The 21,793-nt window shown below is 50.8% G+C and overlaps 1 protein-coding gene across 1 annotated transcript in view; it reads right to left on the reverse strand.

Annotated features, from left to right (window-relative positions):
- Nucleotides 1-20,373: 20,373 nt before the first annotated feature.
- Nucleotides 20,374-21,793, reverse strand: part of SND1 (staphylococcal nuclease and tudor domain containing 1) — a 2,477,133-nt gene continuing 2,475,713 nt past the window's right edge. The window contains exon 24 of the mRNA XM_069629563.1: nucleotides 20,374-21,154. Within this exon, the coding sequence (XP_069485664.1) occupies nucleotides 21,089-21,154 (66 nt within the window). The 3' untranslated portion in view covers nucleotides 20,374-21,088. The remainder of the gene's footprint in view (nucleotides 21,155-21,793) is intronic.

The raw sequence follows: 21,793 nt of genomic DNA on the forward strand, positions 1-21,793 counted from the left end.
AACTCTCTCCCCTTGGTCTTCTCTCACTTGTGATGGTCCCAGACCTCTTTCTCAGGTTAATGTCTCTCTCACCAGCCCGGTTCACTATCCTGCCAGGTCCTATTCCATAGACTCAATTCTGTATTCCTTTCAACATTCGGGTCCCAGGCCCCTGTCTCGGGTTCATAATGTATCTCATTCAGGTCTTGTTCACTAGCCTGACAGGCACTGTTTGTTACAAAGTTCTGTGGAATTCTGGTACGAGGAAGAGGCCTACTCTTGTACTCTGTTTGCAACAATTGGCTTTACCCCAGGGATCTATCCTTTGCCCAGACTTGGTTCAACTCCAGCCCTCAGGGTCCCAGTAGGGGTTTTGTACTATCCCCTGTTTCGTAAAACACTTTCCCTTTCATTGACCGTCTCTCTATAGTTTTTCAATCCCAAGGGTTTGTTCCTTGCCCCTACTCCGCAGGCTGCACCCCATCTGGCTCCTAGCTTCCCTGGGGTTCTCTCAGCGGTTCTCGGCTTCTCCGTGCTTCTCTCGCCGGCTCCCAGCTTCTCCGGGCTTCTCTCGCCGGTGCTCGGCTTTTCGGTTTCTCTCCTGTCAGCTCTCGACTTTTCTTGCCCCTGGAAGTCATCCAGTGGTTCCTCAACCATGAGACCCTCGCAGATACGTTCCCTTCTCCCGCTCTCTGCCAGATACCTGCTTCTTTCGCTGTGGTCCGCTGGTCAGCGGCGTGCTCCGCTGGGATGCAGATACTGGCTGTTTGGCGTCCTGATTCTAGGCACGGCAGCTCCCTCTAGCGAGGATCAGACAGCGGGAGAAACCTTTCCTCTCTTTATCTTTGGCTCATGTGAGAGCTAGTAGGTTTGCTTTGGTTACACAAGTGAGATTCACTTTTCTTCTTCCTCATGTCAGGATTTACATAGTCGGAGCATTCCTTACTCTTCCTCGTCAAGGTATGGTTTTCCTCAAACACAGACAGGTCTACTCTGCATAAAGTAACCAGGAGCAGAAAGAGGGGTTACAAGGGATGGGAGTGTTGTGGCCCTTACAGCGTGTGGGGATGTGATCTTGGCAGTAGAGTGGTAATTGTCATATTGCGTTCTCCCCCGAGTCCTCAACTCTCCCACAGAGGTGGTCCCCCTGCCATGGGATCCTCCCACTTAGTACCACCCCAAGGGGGACTATTGTGTAGCGGCCTCACCTCCCTGCCCCCAGGCTCCTCCCCCCAGGGGGGAGAAGTGACGAGACCAAGGTATCATCACAGCCTCTACTGCCGCATTGAAGGGTATTAGCACCTCCTTCCTGGGATGGAGCGGAGAGCCCCAGAGTATCGGCCATCAGTCGCGGTAAGGATGCTAGAGGCTTAACTGGAGTAGGGGCGGGAAGAATATCCAGATCAGGGGAGGTGTCTAGATCACTAGCTCCTTGGAGGTCTGAGACCACCCTCTCCATAGAACTTCTCTGGGAAATCCCACTCTTCTCAGGAAATAAAGAGTTCAAACCAAAGGGGACCTGGCCCCCTTTTCTCATCATAAATTTCACACATCTTAAACATGTTGAGTTTGAAGGCAAAAGGAGCATTTTCCTGAGGTTCTTTGGTGCCCACAGCGTTGAGTGCGAAGTCGGGACTGGCGCCAAGCTCTTGATGCCCAAAGGCAGAGTCGGACGGAGCTCTAACCTTTTATTGGCCATGGCCAAGCCCGTATGTGTGAGGGAGCATAACCTGCCAGTTGCAGAAAACGAGATGGGTCCCATCGGCGCCGGGATCAAATCCAGTGGTGCTGTTGGCACCGTGGCGAAGAGGTCAAGCATCTTCAGGTGAAATAATTACCATTCTTCTGTGGTGGAGGTTCGGCTCAGAAAAAATACCTTATTCGGCTCCCGAGAACCTCTGGATCACTGGTGGTTCTTTTTAGAAGAGGAGCAAGAATGGCAGTGTAAGGATCCACTCCGGGAGCAGGATCTCTTGCAGTGCTTTTCCTTATGCAGAGACCTTCTCGCACCGATGCTCAGCTCTGCGTGACCTTGAATGAGAATACGCAACATCACCCTTCATCTTGTGAACGAAGGTAAAAGGTTTTGCAGCCTGTTCCCGGAGGGCCTTTGAGAGCATGGACTGAAACGACCAACAATCCTGGTTATCGTGCTCCTAGCCCAAGCAGTATTAACAAATGTGGTGCAGATCTGAAACAGACATCTTCTGGCCACAATCCACGCACAGTTTGAGCCCTAAGGCCTTTGCAGGATTTGGCATGGCAACAACAAATTTGAAGATTCAGGCAAGCGTTTTCCTGACGTGAAACGCGTGTGCTGAAAAAAGGAACGAAGTTCACGGGCGCAGAGCCTCAATATATACTGGCCCAGATGTCATGTCTAGTGCGTGGCGCGTAGAGGCGAGGGACCGAGCCACACTGTGCACCTTGGTGGTGGAAATGTTTCTGACGAACAGCTGCGATGATCTAGATGAGGAATTCATGGGATGAAGGAACCTATTAGAAATAGCTGTCCTGGAAACTATAGTCCAAGAGGGATTAAACCTCCATAAACCTCGACATTTGTAGTACCTGACCGGTGTACCTGCTCCAGCACGGCACCACAGTCTGCCCCGGGTGCAGATGGAAACCCCCATGGAGTGAACACATCCTGCTGCAGTCACTCCAACTTGGCCACCATCTCATATCTGAAACTCAATGTCCCATAAAACAAGATGGGGTGGAGGACTAGTTAAATGTTTAAAGAATGCTGTTGCACCAGTCTCTGGTGCCTGCACATTTCATAATGCCTGGCAGAATATCGCAGTAGCTCTATGATGCGCCCCACTGCTAGAGCTTACACGTTAACAGCTATGCCTTCAGGGGGTGCAGTCCTCACCAAGCTTGCCAAAACATCGCATTGACGGGCACCAATATTGCTGCACCATAAACTATCCAGGAAGGTGTGCAGCCGCTTGAAAGGGCCAAAAGCGCAACAGGACTGCTGTCCCTCCTTCACCTGACATTTTCACTGCAGCAGCCACTTGCTAGCTTTTGCAGCAGCAAATGGCTCAAACAAGTTTCTTCCGCTCTAAACTTTTACCTCAGCAAACTGCACAGTTATGATTGCTCATGTAGTAGGTGATGGGCCTACCCTCACTTGGCGGGAGACAGTTTTAGATGGGCTTGGCAATACATTTTTTTCTGACTTATAAGTACTTCACCTGCCTCTTACCTCTCACCGGCGCCTCCGCTTACATGAGTTCCTGATCACCCTGGTGTATGCCACTCTAGGAAAAGGACTGGGGTTAAGAAAGCCGATAGGAATCCCTCAAACCCCTTTGATGAAACACTAGGTTAGGACACATCTACATACAATAAAAGGAATGGCAGATAAAGGAATTCTGGTGTAGTCTTTCAGTAATTGGAAGGTATCTATATCTAATTTGAAGCAGTTTCAGTACACCAGTAGTGTTCTATAAAGAAAAAAAGCGGGTTAACACCACACACCGTAACTATTATTCCTAAGCAACTGCATTTAAAAATCTAAAGAAATTATAAGAAGTCCTTGTAAAGTACACTTTAGAATATGAAAAAGATGTACACAATCCTTACTTAGAAGACAGCCTGGTCTGTGCCAAGGTTCCTATGGCTTCAGCAGGTCTTGTAAAGTGCTCCTGAGTCTCTAGATGGTGGTTTCAGGGTGGCAGCAGTAGTCTACAGGAGGCCTGAAGTCCTTTTTAGCCGGGTGGAATATGCCAGAGCCAGACCAACATTTTAGCAGCAGTCCCTTGCACGGATTCCTGACCAGGTGATGCATTGCTGAGCATTAATTGCTGCAACCTGCCCCCCAACTACATCTTTCAACTAAAGCTGCAGCTGCCCATGGCTTTAGAGCGGGCCTGCCTGCACCGGGTGGGCCCCTCATCAGTCTTTCATCTCACTAGGACATTTTTTGACGGGGGGATAGGGGAGGGTGTAGTGGACCTCCACTCGGCCATTGATCCGGCTGGTTCAGTGCTCGACTGTCGGCTCCGGACAGGACATCAGGCGGCATATATATATACCACATCACTAATCCCCACACTGCAGTTTCCCCCCCTTTTTACCACAAGCTTGCCACGATGTATGGGAAAACAGGGAGAATAGCGGGCTCATTAGCCCACATGAGGTTAAAACAAACTTCCAAAGGAAGAAATAAACCTTGCGAAAGACACCCAACCCGTAGTGTCAGAAAAGACTTTTTTTGTTTTTGGCGCAAATATGCGGCATGAACGACAGAACATGACCATCCAAGGACCATCACCAAGCCTCAACCCAAGAGGAGATGCGCACCAATAGTCAACTTTCAGAGCGGGGACGAACGGGAGGGGAGATGGGAATCTGGCGGCGAAGAATCCATAGAAAGAACATTACGGTAAGTAATTTCTCCTTCAATGGATTGCCTTTCTCCCGCGATTCCTCATCTGACACACTCCCAAAGCAGTAGGGCAAAGGAGGCGGGCAGAAAGTTAAACTAACAGACAACATCTAGACTGTAGTGTCTAGTGAATGTGAGGACCATGTTGCTGCATGACAAATATCCCTAACCAGGACTCCCCTTTGTAGGGCAGTTGATGCAGAGACCCCTGTAGTCGAGTGTGCCCTGATGCCAGCTCTCTGCCTGCACACTGGTAACACTCCGCTATGCAGAAAATGATCCAGCAGGATAATGTATGTTTTGTTACTGCCTAGCCTTTATGGGCTAAAAAGAAGGCTACGAAGAATTGGTCAGTTTTCCGGAATTCAGGCATCCTTGCAAAGCAGAAACATGGGGCCCTTTTGGGATTCAGCTGGGGGAAACTCTCCTCTTCCTTAGAAGAGTGAAGTGGCGGGTAGAAGACGTGAAGGTCTATGGACTGCGAAAGATGGAACTGGGACACCACATTGGGAAGAAAACCAGGTCTTACTTTGAGTGAGACTTTCTCCTGAAAAAACACAGAAAAGGCAGTTTGCAGCATAAGGCTTGCAATTCACTAACCCGCCTAATGGATGTTATCACCACTTAGAAAGCCATCTTCAAAGAGAGTAGCCGCAAGGAACAAGTATGCACAGGCTCGAAAGGAGCTGCCATCAGAAATGACAAAACCAGAGTAAGATCCCAATCATGGAGAACAAATTTACAAAGCCCTTCAGGAATTGTGCCATCACAGGGATCGAAACATATGAATCTTGATCCAGGGACCTCAAATACAGACAAAGCCGCTAGATATCCATTGACTCTGGTGACCTGAAGGCCTGCTGAGACCAGTTACAGAGGGAACTCCATCACTGTAGTGGTGGGGCAAGAGATGGGGTTAATCTTGCGTTCCCTGCACCACGCCTCAAATCTTATCCTCTCACGTTCCCTGCACCATGCCTCAAATCTTATCCACCTGCACATGTAGAATGATCTTGTAGATGGTCTGCGTGCAGCCAGCAAGACCTCTAGCACCTCCACCGAGAAGTTCCAGTCATCATAATTCATCCTCTCAAGCACCACGCATGTAGATTGAGGGACTCCAGACTCGGGTGAAGCACCCAAATTCCAACTGGGTTAGGAGATCCAGCTGCTGAGGCAACAGAAGAGGTGAGCAGATGGTTAGATCCAGGAGGTCAGGTCAGAGTGCCATGTCCTCCTCACCCAGTGCAGGGCGATCAGGATCATGGTTGCCGAAGCCACTGGAGCCTCCTGAAAGCCCAAGGGATGACGGGAATCGGAGGGAAGTTCCAATCCACAAGAAACGCGCCCGTTGCTGGGAATTCCCTCAAGCAAAACTGTCTGCATTTCCTGTTGGACTGCGTGGCAAACAGGTCCACTGTTGGGGTACCCCATCAAGAGAAGACCTCCTCTAGGACTTCCTGGCACACTTCCCACTCATACGAGACCATGCTCTGCCTGGTCAGAGCATCTGCCAAACTGCTCTCTCTCAACGCCAGACGAACTGATTAGACTGACCTAGTTCTTCAATAGCCATAAACACAGCTGCATTGCCTCTCTGCTGAGGTGGAGGGAGCGCACACCACCCTGCTTGCTCAAGTAGTGCATGGACACCATGTTGTCCATCAGATTCAGCACATGCTTCTCCTCCATAGACGGAGCAAACACCCTCACGGCTAACCTGACGGTTTGCAACTCCAGCTTGTTGATGTGCCACCTTGCTTCCGTTGCTGACCAAAGGCCAGTCACCTGCAAGTCCTCACAGTGAGTGCCCCAACCCTTCAGAGACGCATCCATACCTACTCGGGTCTGAGGCAAGGAGGGTTCTCGTGCCATAAGATTGCTGCGGTCTGCCCTCCAGATAAGTTAGTTGACCACTTGTCTGGATACCTTGAGGGGATCCGAGAGCTCAGAGGTGATGTGATCACTGACCACTTAGAAGCCACTGTAGGGATCTCATGTGCAGCCTGGCCTCTGGCACTTGAAAAATACAGGAGGCCATGAGACCGAAGAGTCGTAGGAAGGAAGCCGCTGGTAATGTGGTGTGGTTCCGGGCAAGTCAACCATCTGTGCCATGTTGTTGACACTTTCCTCAGGAGAGAAGGCCTTCCCTACCCGGGTGTCTAGGACTGCTCTGATGAACTGGAGCCTTTGGACTGGCGTAATATGGAACTTCCAAGTTCAGGGGAAAGCCCAGTCTGTGCAGTAGCAGACAGATGTCCGCCAAATGAGACAAAACCTGCCCCGCCGACTTGCCTCAGATCAGCCAGTCGTCCAGGTATGGGAATACATGGACGCCGGATCTCCTGTGGTGAGCCGGGACTACCGCCATGAGGTTGAAGACCCTTGGAGCGGAGGTCAGCCCAAAGGGAAGCACCTTGAACTGATAAGTGCTTGTCCACCATGAGAAACTTCAAGAACTTCCTTTGCTCTCGATGCATCCACACATGGAAATAAGCATCCTGCAGATCTATGGACACCAGCCAGTCCTGAAATTCTTCAGCCTGGAGATTTTCTCTCAACGTCAACATCCTGAAGGAACAAGTTACTTACCTGTAACTGTTGTTCTCCAGCATGGGTCTGGCATGGATTCAAATGCTCATGAATATTCCCCGTCGTCAGGCCGGGAATCCTCGGTAAAGAAGAAATCAGTATCAGTTTAGTTTCTGATCTGTCTTTCTTAGTAGTAACCAATCACTGATCTCTGGGTCATACTGCCCCCAGCCAATGACTGCCCTCTACCTAAGCCCCTCCCCTGGCAGCGATCGCTCTGGTCGAATGGGCTCTCGGACGGCCGGGCAGCGGTCGGTTTGCCAACCGGTGACAGAGCATGATGCAGCCGGAGAGCCATCTGGAAATGGAAGCCTTTGAGAGAGCCTTCCCTTGATTCACAGGTCCAAAGTTCACAAACAGCTGTGACGTCTTCCGAAAACTCTTTGTGCGGTCCACGTAGAACTTCAGCGCTCTAGCCACATCCAGCGAGTGCAAAGTCCTCTCGGCCGGAGACAAAAGGTGACGGGAAGAAAACTGGCAACACCAAGGGCTTGTTAAGGTGGAAGTCCGACGGCACCTTGGGCATAAAGGAGGGGTGCGTCCTCAGCACCACCCTCGTGTCGTGAAAAGTCAAGTATGGAGGCTTGCAAGATAGGGCCTGGATCTCTCCCACTCGTCGTGCGGAGGTGATGGCCACAAGAAATGCTGTCTTCCACGACAGGAACTTCAACAGCGCCGAGTGGATAGGATCGAATGGGGCCCCCATGAGCCTGGTCAGCACCACGTTGAGTTCCCACGCCGGTGCAGGGGCCTTCACTGGCGGGAACTATCGGAATAATCCCTTCATAAATTCCTTCACCAGGCGATGAGACCACAAGGACGCCCCGTCCTGTAGTTCTGGTGTATCGGGAAATGGCAGCCAGATGTATTTTGATGGAGGCGTGAGCCAGTCCAGCTCTGGCCAGCAACAGTAGGTACGGCAATACTTGAGGGGCCGTAATCCACAGAGGGTTAATCTTCTGTGCACGGCACCAGACAGAGAACCTCTTCCACTTATGTCCATAACATTTGAGAGTTGAGGACGCCCTGGCTTTTGCAAGAACTTCTCTGCAGTCAGCCGGGATATCGTATCCTCCAAACTCTAGTGCTGCAGGAGCCAAGCCTGCAAGTTCAGCGACACCGGGTCGTGATGGAGAATGGCGCCTCCTTCTCTGGAGAGAAGATCCGCGTCCGTCGCCAGCTTGATAGGTGGGGACGCTGACAAGTCCAGAAGGTCCGGGAACCAGATCTGTCTCGGCCACGCCGGTGCGACGAGGGTCATCCTGCACCTGGACCTCTTGAGCTGGTTGATGAGACGGAGCAGCAACGGCATTGGGGGGAATGCGTACAGGACCAGGCCGTCCCAAGGGAACGAGAAAGCATCGCCCATGCTCCTCGGCTGGGCGAACCTGTTGGCGAACCTCTGGCACTTGGAGTTCGTCGCCGTCACGAACAGGTCGATCTGGGGTTTGCCCCATCGTTGAAAGAGCCGATCCACCTGGTCCTGGCGTAGTTCCCACTCGTGGCACGAGCGCAGCTCCCTGCTGAGTGAGTCGGCGATGGTGTTTTTTATTCCTGCCAGGTGGAAGGGAACCAGAAAGATCCCCCCTGGGAGACGGCCCAGTGCCACAGATCCTGGGCCTCCTTGGATAGGGCTAGGGATCTGGTGCCTCCCTGCTTCTGGATTTAGATCATCGTGGTGGTGTTGTCGGTGAAGATCCTCACCACTTTGTCCTTGAGGGACGGAAGGAACGATTTGAGCGCCCAGAACACGGCTCATAGCTCCAGGATGTTGATGTGAAGAGACCTCTCCTCCAGGAGCCAGAGGCCTCTTGCGTGGAGATCTCCGGTTGGGCCCCCCATCCCTCCAGGGAGGCATCTGTCGTTACCGTCTCCTGATACGCTGGGGCCTGAAAGTCCATGCCTGCCGACAGGTGCGCACGGGCACCCCACCATAGAATCGCCCGACGGAACTCCTCGTCAAGCGGGATCCTGTCTTCGAAGCAGCCCGCCGCTTGAATCCAGCGGGCGTCGAGGAATTCTTGTAGCGGACGTATCCGAAGTCTGCAAAGGGGCACAAGGTAGATGCACGAGGACATCATCCCGAGGAGGGACTTGATGGACCTCACTCTGGCCACCTCCGTGGCTAACAGGCGCTGCACTTTGCCCAAAATGGCCTTCGTCCTTTCTTCCGACGGAGATGCCAATCGCTTCACTGTATCGAGCTTCGCTTCCAGAAACAGTGCCACCTGCGACGGGACCAGATGGGATTTGGGGTAGTTGATGGCGAATCCCAGCTCCGTGAGCAGGCGGACGGTCCTCACTGTGTGTTCGACGGCGAGTTCTCTTGACCTTGCACGGATTAGCCAGTCGTCCAGGTAGGGGTAGATGTGGATTCCTTGCAGGTGCACCCGCGCCGCCACTGGTGCGAGGCACTTGGTGAAAACCCTGGGTGCCGACTTTAATCCGAACGGCAGGGCTCTGAATTGGTAGTGACGCCCCTGGACTACGAATCTGAGGAACTTTGTGACCTTTTAGCATGGGGATGTGGAAGTAAGCATCCTCCAGGTCCAGGGACGATAGGAAGTGGCCCTCCTCCAGCTGTCCCAGCACGTGCTGGAGGGTGACCATCCTGAATTTCTGTGCCTTGATGTACTTGCTCAACCGACGCAGGTCCAGGATGGGGCGCCAACCGCCTGTCTTCTTTCGGACGAGGAAGTATCTTGAGTATACTCCGGAGCCCCGGAGCCTCTTGGGGACGAGCTTGATGGCCCCCTTCCTGAGCATCGCCCTTACCTCCAACAGCAGTTGATGGACGTGATTCTCCTTCCTGGCCACGGGAGGAATGCAAGGACACTTCTTTTGAAATTCCAGTGTGTGTCCGCGGGCCAGGGTGTCCAGCACCCAAGGGTCAGTGGAGATGGATTCCCACACGCTGATTAACTTCTCAGCCGGCCTCCCACCGGGGTGCTTTGGTGGGGGCCCGACGCAACGGCCAGTTCAGTCCTGCTTGGAAGAGGCCTTGCCGCCTTGGCCTCCTTGCCGACGGTGGCGAGACCCTCCTTGCTTGCCGCGGCCTCTGTAGGCCTCCTGGGACGAGGAGCGGGCCGCCTGGCGGTAAGTAGAAGAGCTACCGCTGGATCCCTTGGAGGCACCCTGTCTGCCCCCAGAGCTCCGAAAGGGCCGCCGTTGCTGAAGGACTCCTGGGCTCGGGCTGTTTCCGTGTCTGTCTTGATGGCCTGGAGGGACTCATCCACCGTCTTTCTAAACAGGTTGTTGCCGTCGAACGGCATGTCCAAAACTCTGGTCTGGACGTCCTGGCGAAAGTCCGTCGCCTTGACCCATCCTTGTCGTCGGAGGCAAACCCAGTTGCCCAGTTGGCGAAATCCGGTATCGGCAATGTCCGTTGCCACCGTTATGGCGTGATCCGACGCCACCTCTCCTTCCTGCAGAATCTGTAGGGCCTCCGCCCTCTTGTCATCCGGTAGGAAGTCTAGCAGAGGAGCTATCTTGAACCAAGGCTCCCCGTCGTAACGGGCCAGAATCGCGAAGGCATTGGCCGCCTAATCGTCGTTGCCGCCGATGAGATGACTCGTCGTCCCATGGAGTCCAACTTCTTGCCCTCGCTGTCCGGCGGGGAAGAGGAAGTTGAAGCCGCCGCACCCGCTGCTTTCTTCTTGGCCGCTGCCGAGACGACCGAGTCCGGCGTGGGCTGGGCTGAGGCACAAGGGGGCGGCATCGGGGACCCGGTACTTCTTCTCGTACCTGTCCCTCTTGGCGGGTGTCGTGGAAGGGTTCTTGAGGATAGCCAGCCCCTCGTCCCAGATGTCGTCGAGCAACGGCACCGTGAGGACCGTCTTTCTCTTGGCCTCTCGTTGTTGGTAAAGAAACCCTTCCCCTTTTCTGTTCCTCAGGGCAGAGCTGGAAGAGCTCGGATGCCCTGGTTATCATGGCGTGAAAAGAGCCAATTTCGTCGGGTGGAGAAGCCCGAGGGGGGGGGGGAGGGTTGTGATGACGGGATGTCTGTTGTGTCATCGCCGCCGTCGTCGCCCGTCCCTGTATCCGTCACCGTATCCTCTCTAGGGTCTGGCGAGGGGGATGAGTGGTCCACAGGCCTCGCGGGCACAAAGGGCGGAGCGGGGTGGACTCTCCTCCACTTGTTCGGAGGGCTTCCCGACGGGCCTGGTTCTGGATCCTCCGTCGGGGTCCGTGGTAACCTTGTCCTTATCTCAGTACATAAGGATTGGATCGCCAACAAAATGGCCGCCGAGCTATCCTGGGGCTCGGGTAATGGCTGCTCCACTGGGCCCTCGTCGTCGCCATTGTCGCTATCTTCGATCATATCAGCGGGAACCGTCCCCTGGGATCGAACCTTCTCGAACCTCTCATTGAGGCCAATGAACCTCTCGTTGAGGCCTTTCACGGTTTCCACCGGATCCTCCTTGGAGGCTGAATCCGAGTCTGTAATGGCCACAGCCCCCCCCCTCTTTTTCCGCCAGGGTCTTCACGAGGGTCTTAACGATGATCTGGAAAGAGGATTCCCTCTGTGGCGGCAGGGAAACTCTGGGCCCCAAGGCCGCCTCCACTGGCGTAGCCTCTGCCGGCTTCGCCAGGGCCGCTGCAACAACCTCGATAGAGGCCTTTGCCGGGTGGATCAAGGCCCTCACCACCTTAGGTGCGTCCTGGGCCTTTGCTTGGGGGGGTAGGGTCATCGCCTCGCTCCCCCTCGGCTCCCTTCGAGATCAACCAGGGCCTCTCCAGAAGCTTACCCGGGTTCTCAGACTTCCTCTTCCCCGAACCAGAGCGCTGTCTCATGGTTGATTGTGCCGGGGAAGTCGTGCCCGAGGAGCCCGACCTTTCAGCGCTCCCGGTGCCCGCAGACTCGCAGTGCTTGGCCTTCTGTTGGGCCCCCGTCGCTGGGGCGCCCTCACAGGACTTAGAAGACCGCTCAGACTTTTTCTTCGCCTTCTCACCTGCTGTGCCCTTCTCCAGCCAGGCGGCGAGGCGGGAACGACGATCTTGCTTGGTACGTTCCGACAGGTTCTTGCAGAACGCACGGTCCTTCTCCACATGCGTCTTGTCCTCATGAAGGCAGTAGAGACATCTTGAATGCTCGTCCTCCTTGAAAACATTTTGCAATCCGCATCCTGGGCAGCTCCTGAACAGCTTGGATCCGGGCGTCGAGCTTCCCTTGTCCTGGGCCTTGTCCGTTGAGGTAGGCCACAAATCTTCTGGAATCCACCAAGAAGCGTAACTCGATGAAAACTTCACCCTTGAGGGGCGTAGAAGAATTCCGAAACGGGTCCCTGTTATCGGAAGTAGAAACGGAGCTTGAGTATCGATTACCCGAAAAAAAGAGAAAAGTCTCCTGAAAAAGCGCGAAAACGCAGTAAAAGCTTGAGAGCTAAACACGAGGACTCCCAACACTTGAACGTGCGGTAAAAATCTGAGGATGGCTGCCAGGGGAGGGGCTTACGTAGAGGGAAGTCATTGGCTGGGGGCAGTATGACCCAGAGATCAGCGATTGGTTACTACTAAGAAAGACAGATCAGAAACGAAACTGATACTGATGTTTTCTTTACTGAGGATTCCCGGCCTGACGACGGGGAATATTCATGAGCATGTGAATCCATGCCAGACCCCATGCTGAAGAATGTGTCCTTCCTCAGAAACTTGTTCAAGGCCCGGAGGTCCAGAATGGGAAAGAGACCTCCCTTTTTGGGCACAAGGAAGTACCGGGAATACCAACCAGATCCTCTCTGCTCGGGAGGTACCTCTTCGACAGCACCAATAAAAGGGCTCGCAGCTCTTCCTGGAGCTTCTGTCCCGGTTGGATTGGAGGTGATCGGGGTCTGTCTGGTGGTTAAGACGTGCAGACAATAACCCCATCAAACCAGCTGTAGGGCCCAGGCATTGGAGGTAATCTGTCACTGGAGCCAATGCTCTGCCAACCGTCCACCAACCGATAAATTGTAGGAGGGGAAATCAAAGCGACTTTAGAAGCCCCTCTGCCCCTTGCGGAACCGCAAGAAAGGCTTCTGCCCTTGCCTGGTCGGTGGGAGATGCGCTTTCCTGCTGTAAGGTGCATATCGCCTGCAGCTTCTGGCCCTAGATGCAAAGCTGAAGGCAAGTTTGGCCGGCTGTGCAGCTAGGCCTAGTGATCTTGCAGCGATCTTCGATTCCTTTAACTTCTTTAAATATTCATCAGCCTTCTGACCAAAAAAGGAAATCACCCTTTTGCAGCAACTGCTTGGCCACCTCTTTCCCGTCCTCCACCAAATGTATGAAACCCTCATGCATCCACGCCTCAGGGATATACTGCGCAGCATTCTCCACTGCCTTCCAGAGACCGAATTAGTACTTAGCAAAACCACTAGCAACGTTTGTGGCTTTCAGAGGCATGCTGCCTGATGTGAACACCTTTTTGGCCATGGCATCAATTTTCTTTGCTTCTGTCAGGTTGCAGATTCAAAATCGGAGAAGCCGATCTGGTGGAGGCTGGGGCAGCTTGTACTGTGGCAGCATGTTGTGTTTCATAACTGGACCTTCGTCCAGCATATCTGCTAAGTCATACCCTTGTACTGGCACTGCTGAAGGCTGTAATCCCAAAGTGTCAATCATTTTCTACCAATGATCTGAACTTGGCATGGTTCCGAGTATAGGGCTGTCTTTGCTGGAACTCTAGGTCTGGTGAAGTATTGAAATTGCTGGCCTCTTGAAACCCTTGTGCCAATTCTAAAAGTTGAGCCTGGTCGTCAAAATAGTCGATGCCACCCATTCCCATGAAAATGGGATCGACCTCTACCTGGTCATCCGCGACATCGGCGTCGAAGATGGTCGACATTGTGCTAAAAATAATGGGTGTCGGTGTTGACCAAGGCTGCGGTGCTGAAATGCTAGCACCTTGATAAGCATGAGAAGGACTCTCCATCGAGGGCCATGGTGCCGTCTTCGGTGTCAAGCCCGAAGGCTTTGGCACTGGGGCTTATGAGGGGTCGGTAACACTGAGTGCCGTTCCTGCCTCCAAGTCACGCTGCTTCAGGGGTGGGGGATGACGGGGGCAGTCATCTGTGCCTGCAGCTGCATGTTTTTTAAACATTTTAAGCATGGAGGTCTTGATATCCTCCCAGTCCTGTTGAGTGGTAGGCCTATCCAATGGCTTACCTCCTTCCGTCGAGGAATCGGAGTCCCGATGGGGGTGCCACTTCTACTTGCATGATGAGGAAGAGTGACTCCTAGAATGGGACCATTTCTTCTTTTGACCATGTTTTTTTTCAGTGGTAAGCCCCTCGGTCTCCGCCTCCGAGGACCGTGCCATAGATTTTGAAAGCAGTTGGCCCAAAGCGAGCTTTGCAGACTAACCATGCAAAGATTTCGGTTGCATTTTGGCACACGACACACACCCTGCCATGTCATGACCCGTGCTGACTCATGCTGGTCGGTAACAGGCATTTGGGTTTGGCAGTCGTTATTACGCTTGCAACCCCAAACCTGGGCGATGGATATCTCTTGTCGAGGAAAGAAATCTGAATTTGTGATGAAAATCATTGAAGAGAGTCAGACTCAACCGTGTTCCTAAAGCAACGTAGCATGTCAAGCACACGGTAAAGGACGAGGTGTGGGGCGTAGTGACACGGTTTATATACGATGCCTGATTCAGAGTCAATGATCGAGCACAGAGCAACACGGATCGACGGCTAAGTCGAGGTCCACTACATCCCCTGTCGAAAAAAATTCCAAAGCAGCGGAGTTGGATAAGGATATCTATCAGATGGGGGATCTGCAGGACAAAGGCAATCTATTGAGCATCTCCCACACACAGCATTAAATCACAACAGACTTTCAATTATGCTACCTAATGTAACTTAATAGGTATACTTATAGTGTACGTTCACCCAGTGGGACTGATTTGTGCTAACAGATGTTTCTTACCCAACTCAATGACATTCATTTTGGTTTTCCAAGCTGTGACCATGTCATCAAGCGCAAATTCTTGTAGCCGATTAGTCCACTGAGCTGCAGAGCCAACAGGTAAAACAATGTCCGTTTTACTCAGGTGGCTCTGAGGCGGAGACAATTGCGTGATGGTTTCCAAAGCATTGAGAGACTATTACATTTAATGTTCAGCTCTGAAGATCTGCGAGTTAAGAATGCAGGTACTTGGTTTCTCAAGTTGAGATTAAACGACTGTTCTAGATTGGGTTCTGATTCACAGTGACAAGGACAACTTAGTTTGCAAGATGTAAAGTAGGGTTGAATATTTGAGTTGATTTTCAAGCACTTAAACTATCAAAATACTTTTTAAACCGGTGGCCGCTTCTTGATTAACCTTTTTAAAATACAGGCTTGCCAGCTGCCACTGCTCACATTCTACTGATCTCACACAACCACTGCACCACACCCAGCACTAGTATGCAGCTACAAAGATGGCTTTGGCTTTTTGAGATGGCTTCAATGTGTTCAAGAAGAGTGACAGCATCTATGAGGCTGCATTGTGAGCTATATACCTGCTCTATCCCCACCTGTATGGTCTCTGCCCCCCGGTCTCGTCAACTACCTCTGTTTTCCCATACACTTCCCTCTGATGATCACTTCAAAGCTACCATTACTGGTCTTGCTTCTCTTTCCAGTATTCTCTTCCCTTCCATTCTGCCTTGCCTTCAATTTCCCCGTTTTTTTCTCTCTGCCTTATATTTTCTCTCCTGCCTCCCGATATTATTCATCTTTCACTACAGCTTGGTCTTTCCTCTTTCTCATCCTCCTATTTTGGTCCTCCTACTCCTTATTCCAAATCTCATTTCACTTCCGTTCCAATTCTCCTTTTGTTTTAACTTGGTTTCCCTCCCATTCTGGTTCTCCTTTAGTCTACCCGGGAAGTGAGTCAAATCTATCTCCTCGCATGCTCACCGCCCGTCTCTCCCGCCTCCCCTTCATGCTCAGTCACTGCTTTTTCTACCACCTGTTCTGTTCTCCACCACCCCTTACCCCTCTTGTGTTGCCATTTGTCGTCATGAGTACCATGGGGTCTCATGTGTTAGTTTGCATCCTGGAATTTTTCGTTATGCTTTTTCCAATACGAATGCATAACTACAATGCAAAGAAACAGTTGCAGGAGGAACTATTCATGCCTGGCACGGGACCACCCCCATGTCCTGGTTCCCTGCTCTACTGCCAGTTCTGCAGGAGAAAGGAGAGAACTGTTGACTAGAATTGGTGAGCTGGCACTGGTCCAAACATCCCTACACAAGGAACCAGCTTCCACCGACGAGGAACTAAATACAGCTCGACTCTTGCGTCAGGCAGTGTTTCCTTTCAGTCTTCCAAGGCGAGCATGTTGCCCCCGAGCTATCCTCCCGAGACTAAACAAAATTGCAAAAATTACTCGGTGTTCTTCAAACTGTGAGGCCTGCCCCGTAGGGGAGTCTGAAGGAAGCCCAAGGGGTGGGAGGGGGGGGTGAGGGCGAGACTCTTCAAAAAGGAAGTATGGTGGCTGCTTTTAATAGAAAATATAAGCACATAAAGCATCTGGGGTGTCAGTCAACAATATGTTTACTAAAGGGGGGCAAAGCACCAAGTTTGAATACCACTGATCTATATTATCAAATTTCAATTTAAAAAATGGGGATTAAAATACTGCCATTTTAAAGATATACCTGGATCCAGATTAAAGCCCATGAAAACAATCTGTTAGAAACTACAAATATGAGCTCTTTCATTTAAGACAAGGTTCTTTCTTAAAGGGACAACACCTGCTCAATTCACCCAAGCGAAGTGATGCGTTTTTGATTCGTACTAGTGACCTCAAATCCACATTGCATTTCAGGCAAGATTATTCCTGAACTGACTGCTTAAAGGTGAACTTCGAGAAGAAAAACAAATAATCACTTCCTACTCCCATGTTGACTAAGGAGCTATGCTATCACTGCGCCGCCCTTAATTATCTCAATGAAAATGTTGACTCCAATTACGGTGTCCTCTTCTCCCAGACCTTTAAAACCTAATGGCCAAGGAAATCCAGATCTGAGCTTCAGAAACGACCACATATTAGCCTTCCATCTCTTAGCTTCACACCCAAGCAAACCCAGTCTGCACCTGTGCTCCGCAAGCCACTGCAGTGCACAGCGGCCTCCTCCGATCCAACACTTCCCAGCATCTCAGGACTTCACAGCCAGACGCACACTGTTCTCTGCCCATCAGATCCTTTGTATGAGGGTATTCTGTCAAAGCTTCTAAACCTAGCCACCAATTAATTCTTAGTCTCTCTAACCTTTACAAGCAAGCGCCCAGCGGTGTTTCTTAGAACTGAACGATTGTGTACTCCAAATAAATAAGGATGGTGCGTACCTTTGTTCCTCGACAACACACGAATTCAAAGTGCCACTGTTAACCAGTGAGAACTGTCAAACACAGGTTAACCTAAAATAATTGTGCTCACATCTCCCGAGGTACAAAGACAGTGAAAAGAAACATCAATAATAATATATTTGCACTGTGGCCCGGTATGCCAGCCAATCTGTGCCAAAACCCAGCCAAACCAAGGTTTGGCACGAATGCGTGCACCTGCTCTCATGCCTACCCAAGCCCTGCTCCTCTCCTGTTGGTCTTGCTGTTTCTCCACCCAACAGGAGAGGGGCAGGGCTTTGGGAGATCCACCAACCCCCCTGTCCACTCAACTGGACAGCAGACACCTCATTGTTTGCCGTTTCAGTGGCCGGCAGAACCCACAATGGCGATGCAATGGGGGGGCTCTGCACAGAGCAGCCATGCTTAGGGAGTTGTATTTTTTTGTCTGAAACAGGTTACGTGGTGTCTGTGAATATTCGTTCAGTCAAAATCATTGCTCTGTGACCCAGCTATCAAACCCAGGTGCCAAAATATTAGATCAGTTAATTATCACTGAAATCCCATTACAGAAGCCACACAAGAAAGGAAGATGGGGATTCGGTACATGCAGAATTTGGGCCACTGCAGCTGTTAAATGTCCTAAAGGAATCTATTGAAGTGTGTAAGCGTGTGAGTAAGCGATGAATCCTCTCCCCACAGCCTGGCATTGTTCTGGGGCCGCTGGACTTTGGGTGCCAGCGAACTGAGAGGGGTAGCTTTGGAGCCCACACCCTGAGCACACTAAGCAGGACATGTGCCAGCAGAGTTGTGAGAAACAATGCCCAGGAGCCTTGCGTTTGGCAGACCCAAATAGATGGGACTATCACAGAGCCCAAAGGCTCACAAGCTTGGGGTTATTTCCCAGGACATGGCGCCATTGCCTCTTTCGGAGTGCTAACGTTTAAAGCCCGCAGGACTTAAGGACCAGTGGATTCATTTTAATAACAAGATAGGTGGGGTGAGGGCAGAGTCAACAACAATGCCTACAGAGAATAGCTAGGCTGTTCTTTTCCGGGCAAGAAGGTGACTTCATGGAGTAGAATCTAGGCCATGGTCTACCAAAAGGCATGAGAATGCCGTTTTCTGATGCCCAGCAGCTTTACCCCTATGTAGACCCGATTGGGTTCAGTACCCTCATGACGACTGCAGTGGCTAATCCAGGGACTTGAATGCACCACACCTGGGTATGAGGGATTCAACTACGGGCCAGATTGGTTCTGTCTGCTTCCACAAGGCCATTTATGGGGAGGCTTCTAAATCTCTGCAACAGATCTTGGAGCTGGTATCTGCTGTAGCTGAAGACCAGGATGTCCTTGAGGCAGTCTCTCCAGTGACCGAGCAGTAACATTGCATGACACATGTACTTGTTGACGCTGAACAGCTTCAATAACATACAGCGCATTTGTTTAAACTTTCAACTGTCCATCAATATGGTTCTAAAGGAGTGCTTAGGGGCATACGCTTCTCTGTCCCGATGGCTGTTATTCACTTTGAGCAGGCACACCATAACTTTAGCAAAGCAATAGGCCACGCAGGGCGAGCAGGTAGTAGGTGGCAAATGATTTGGCAATTTCCACGATCTACATTTCTTCCTTTCATAATGGTTCTATGAAAACCTGTCTGCAGCAGAATTCCTCTCCGAGAATTCCTACATTTCATTAGATCGAAGTCGCACATACTCATTCCTGGCTCTGCCAGTACTTTGGCCAATTTTCAACCTTTTGCATCGAATGAAGCCTGTTCCGGCGGGCTCTCTCCAGTTTGTTTCTTTGCAGAACCAAGGCAACAGAACCAAACACTTTTGTGTCCTCTCTTACAGCTTCTGAAACTAACCCACTGAGGTCCTTAACTATAGGATTCAGAACCCAACATACAAAGGCACGTCCTCTTTAAGATTCAGAGCCTGGCACACTACAACATCCTCCTCTCCTGAAATAAACACGTGATTGTGTGCTCAACTCTGCTTCGGGGCACAGCATAAAATAGCATGCTACGAGGAGAACAGACTTTTGGTTGGGGATGTAGGGAGAGGCGCACACATTAGTAATATAGGAACACATTAAATAGGATAGAGGGGACTGTTGCTGGAAACCACAAAATGAATATTACGTGGATGATCATAGCCTCATCTTCATTTCAAGGTCTTTTTTGTAGGTAAGAGAAACTATTCTGCTTCCTGGTTCGAGACAACAATGGTTATGAAGCTAAACATAGTTTTTTTTCATAGTTCAAATCGCCAAAGCCAACACACACAATAATGGGGTCATCATGAAACAGCCAGCCAAACCGTTGCTCCCACTCCGACCCCACTACCTGTCCAATTTAACACATTATCCCATAGCATGAAGTATGTCTGTTGCATCGGACTGACCAGGAAGAGGTTTGCTACGGTTTTGCAGTGCTCTGTGGATAGTCGGTGGCATGTTTAAGTAGACCACTTCCCATTGCCTCCTCCAGTACGGCTGGGATCGTCTGGTCTGTTCAAGTGATCATGAGGAGGACTCTGAACCTCAGGGAAAGATGCCAGCGTTGTTTGGGCCCTAGAAGACACAGGAGAATGGCGCTGTGTGCAGTGTTCTGAAGCTTAGAAGATTATGCCCGCCCTCCTCCCCTGCCCTCTCCATTTCATTCTGGAGTTCAGGTAAGGATGCCCCTGCCAGTAGAGTTTCAAAGCTTCATGAGATGACTTTGTATGTTGGGTCATCATTTGACACCTGCATGTCCTGCTTCGAAGCTTCGATTGAAGGGCTATGGTTTAGAAACACCCTGCCTGCTACACTGCAGAGCATACAAAGCAGTGCTTTGTGCTGCGATGGACGATCAGAGTTAAGCGTTAGCATTGGAGCTTCTCAGAGAGGACTATTTTGCAGTTCGCTTGGCTGCTGCACCCCTAGATGTTGGCAATGCAATGTGAATGCCGCTTCTGGAATCCGGAGGCCACTCGTCTTTAAGGGGCAATTCTACTTTTAGGAGACATGGGAAATCTTCATCACGGGTTCCCCCGGCATGCTTAATAAGGAGAGGGTTGAATGAGGCACTGCACAGCTCTCAGCAGCTTTATTGATCCTCAAAAGCTATTAAATACATGAGACAAAGTGATACCGTGGATGCAAACAAAATAGAAAAATCACATTTTTGTTGCCTTTAGAAATTACAGATAAAAACGACAGAATCCAACGTAAAAAGTAACAATTACTGGAAGGAGGCGGGGCGACGTTTGCCTCTAGACAAGGAGGTGGGGGCAGGAGACAAAGGTGGAGGAATTATCTTAAAAATACAGTTATTTCAAGGCGTCGTCTTCCTGCAACCGTGAGAAATAGAAAAGTCTTTCTTCATATTGCTCTGCAATTCACTAGATTACAATGTGTTAAAAGGCTTGGACAAGGCGGCAATTGGGGGAGGGGTGAGATCTGCATTGGCCAAAACTACAGAAACTGGCAGGTCCTGATAAAAGTCCTTGGCGCGTTTCCTTTAGGATACAGCAAAGCTGGATGATGGGGCAGGTTAAGACTGCATATCTGCCCTCAGCCGCGTCGTAGCCTGTACAACACACTCCTCTTCCTCCATTTTCTCCCTCCACCTCACCAGCAGTTTAAGATGGCTGCAAGAGGATGAAGGCGAGGGCTTCGGATTCTGGAGAAGGGGCGGTGGGGCATTGGGGTGGGAGTGGAAAGTTCGAAGAGCAGAGGTTAGTGGAATTGAAGCTTGCAGGAAGGATCTTTGTCATCTTCAGTTTTTTCTTTGGAATGGGTGTCTCTAGCGTCTGTAACCAAACTCGTCAGCTTCATCGGCACGGAAGTCCCCATAGCGCCACAGGTTGAGCTGGAGAGGGGGGGGGGCAAAAAAACAGAACAGGTCAAACAAGTTGGAAAAATCAGGCCATCTATAGTACAGAGCAAGCAAGAAACAAGGCTGTAGACCCATGTTGCATTTGTGCGTAAAAGAGCAAGCATCAAAACTTGCAGACTGAAGGGCCTGGTGGTCTTCAGCCACCACTGAATTTTGTATTGGTAGGTCTGAAGACTTTACACCTGGCCTTTGGACATTGAGAAGGCAGCCCTCCAGGAGAGCACACCCAGATACAATTATCTTCAAGTTGACCAAGTCAGGTCCGTGGGATAACACTTTTCCAGCATAGGGCTTGCCCGTTACAAATCACTGGGTATCAGATTATTCAGATTCATCAGTGGGCATTAACCACGAGTATGTCCCCTAGAAACCATAAGTAAATTAGGTGTAAAGCTCAGGAATGTAAACAAATAAAACAATCGAGTTCCTAAATCGTTCCCCACCAAAAATTCAGCACTGAATACTGCAAATTTCAACAGAGGGTGAGAATATTTTTTAAATGAAGGTTACTCACCACGGTGACTAATGTCCTACAAAATACAACTATTTCCTACATACAAATGGGAAGTTGTGCCATGGCTGTAGCATGTTACTTTTATTAGTGGGGATTGT

The sequence above is a fragment of the Ambystoma mexicanum genome, chromosome 12, assembly GCF_040938575.1.
Source record: "Ambystoma mexicanum isolate Mex_15411 chromosome 12, UKY_AmexF1_1, whole genome shotgun sequence".
NCBI lineage: Eukaryota > Metazoa > Chordata > Amphibia > Caudata > Ambystomatidae > Ambystoma > Ambystoma mexicanum.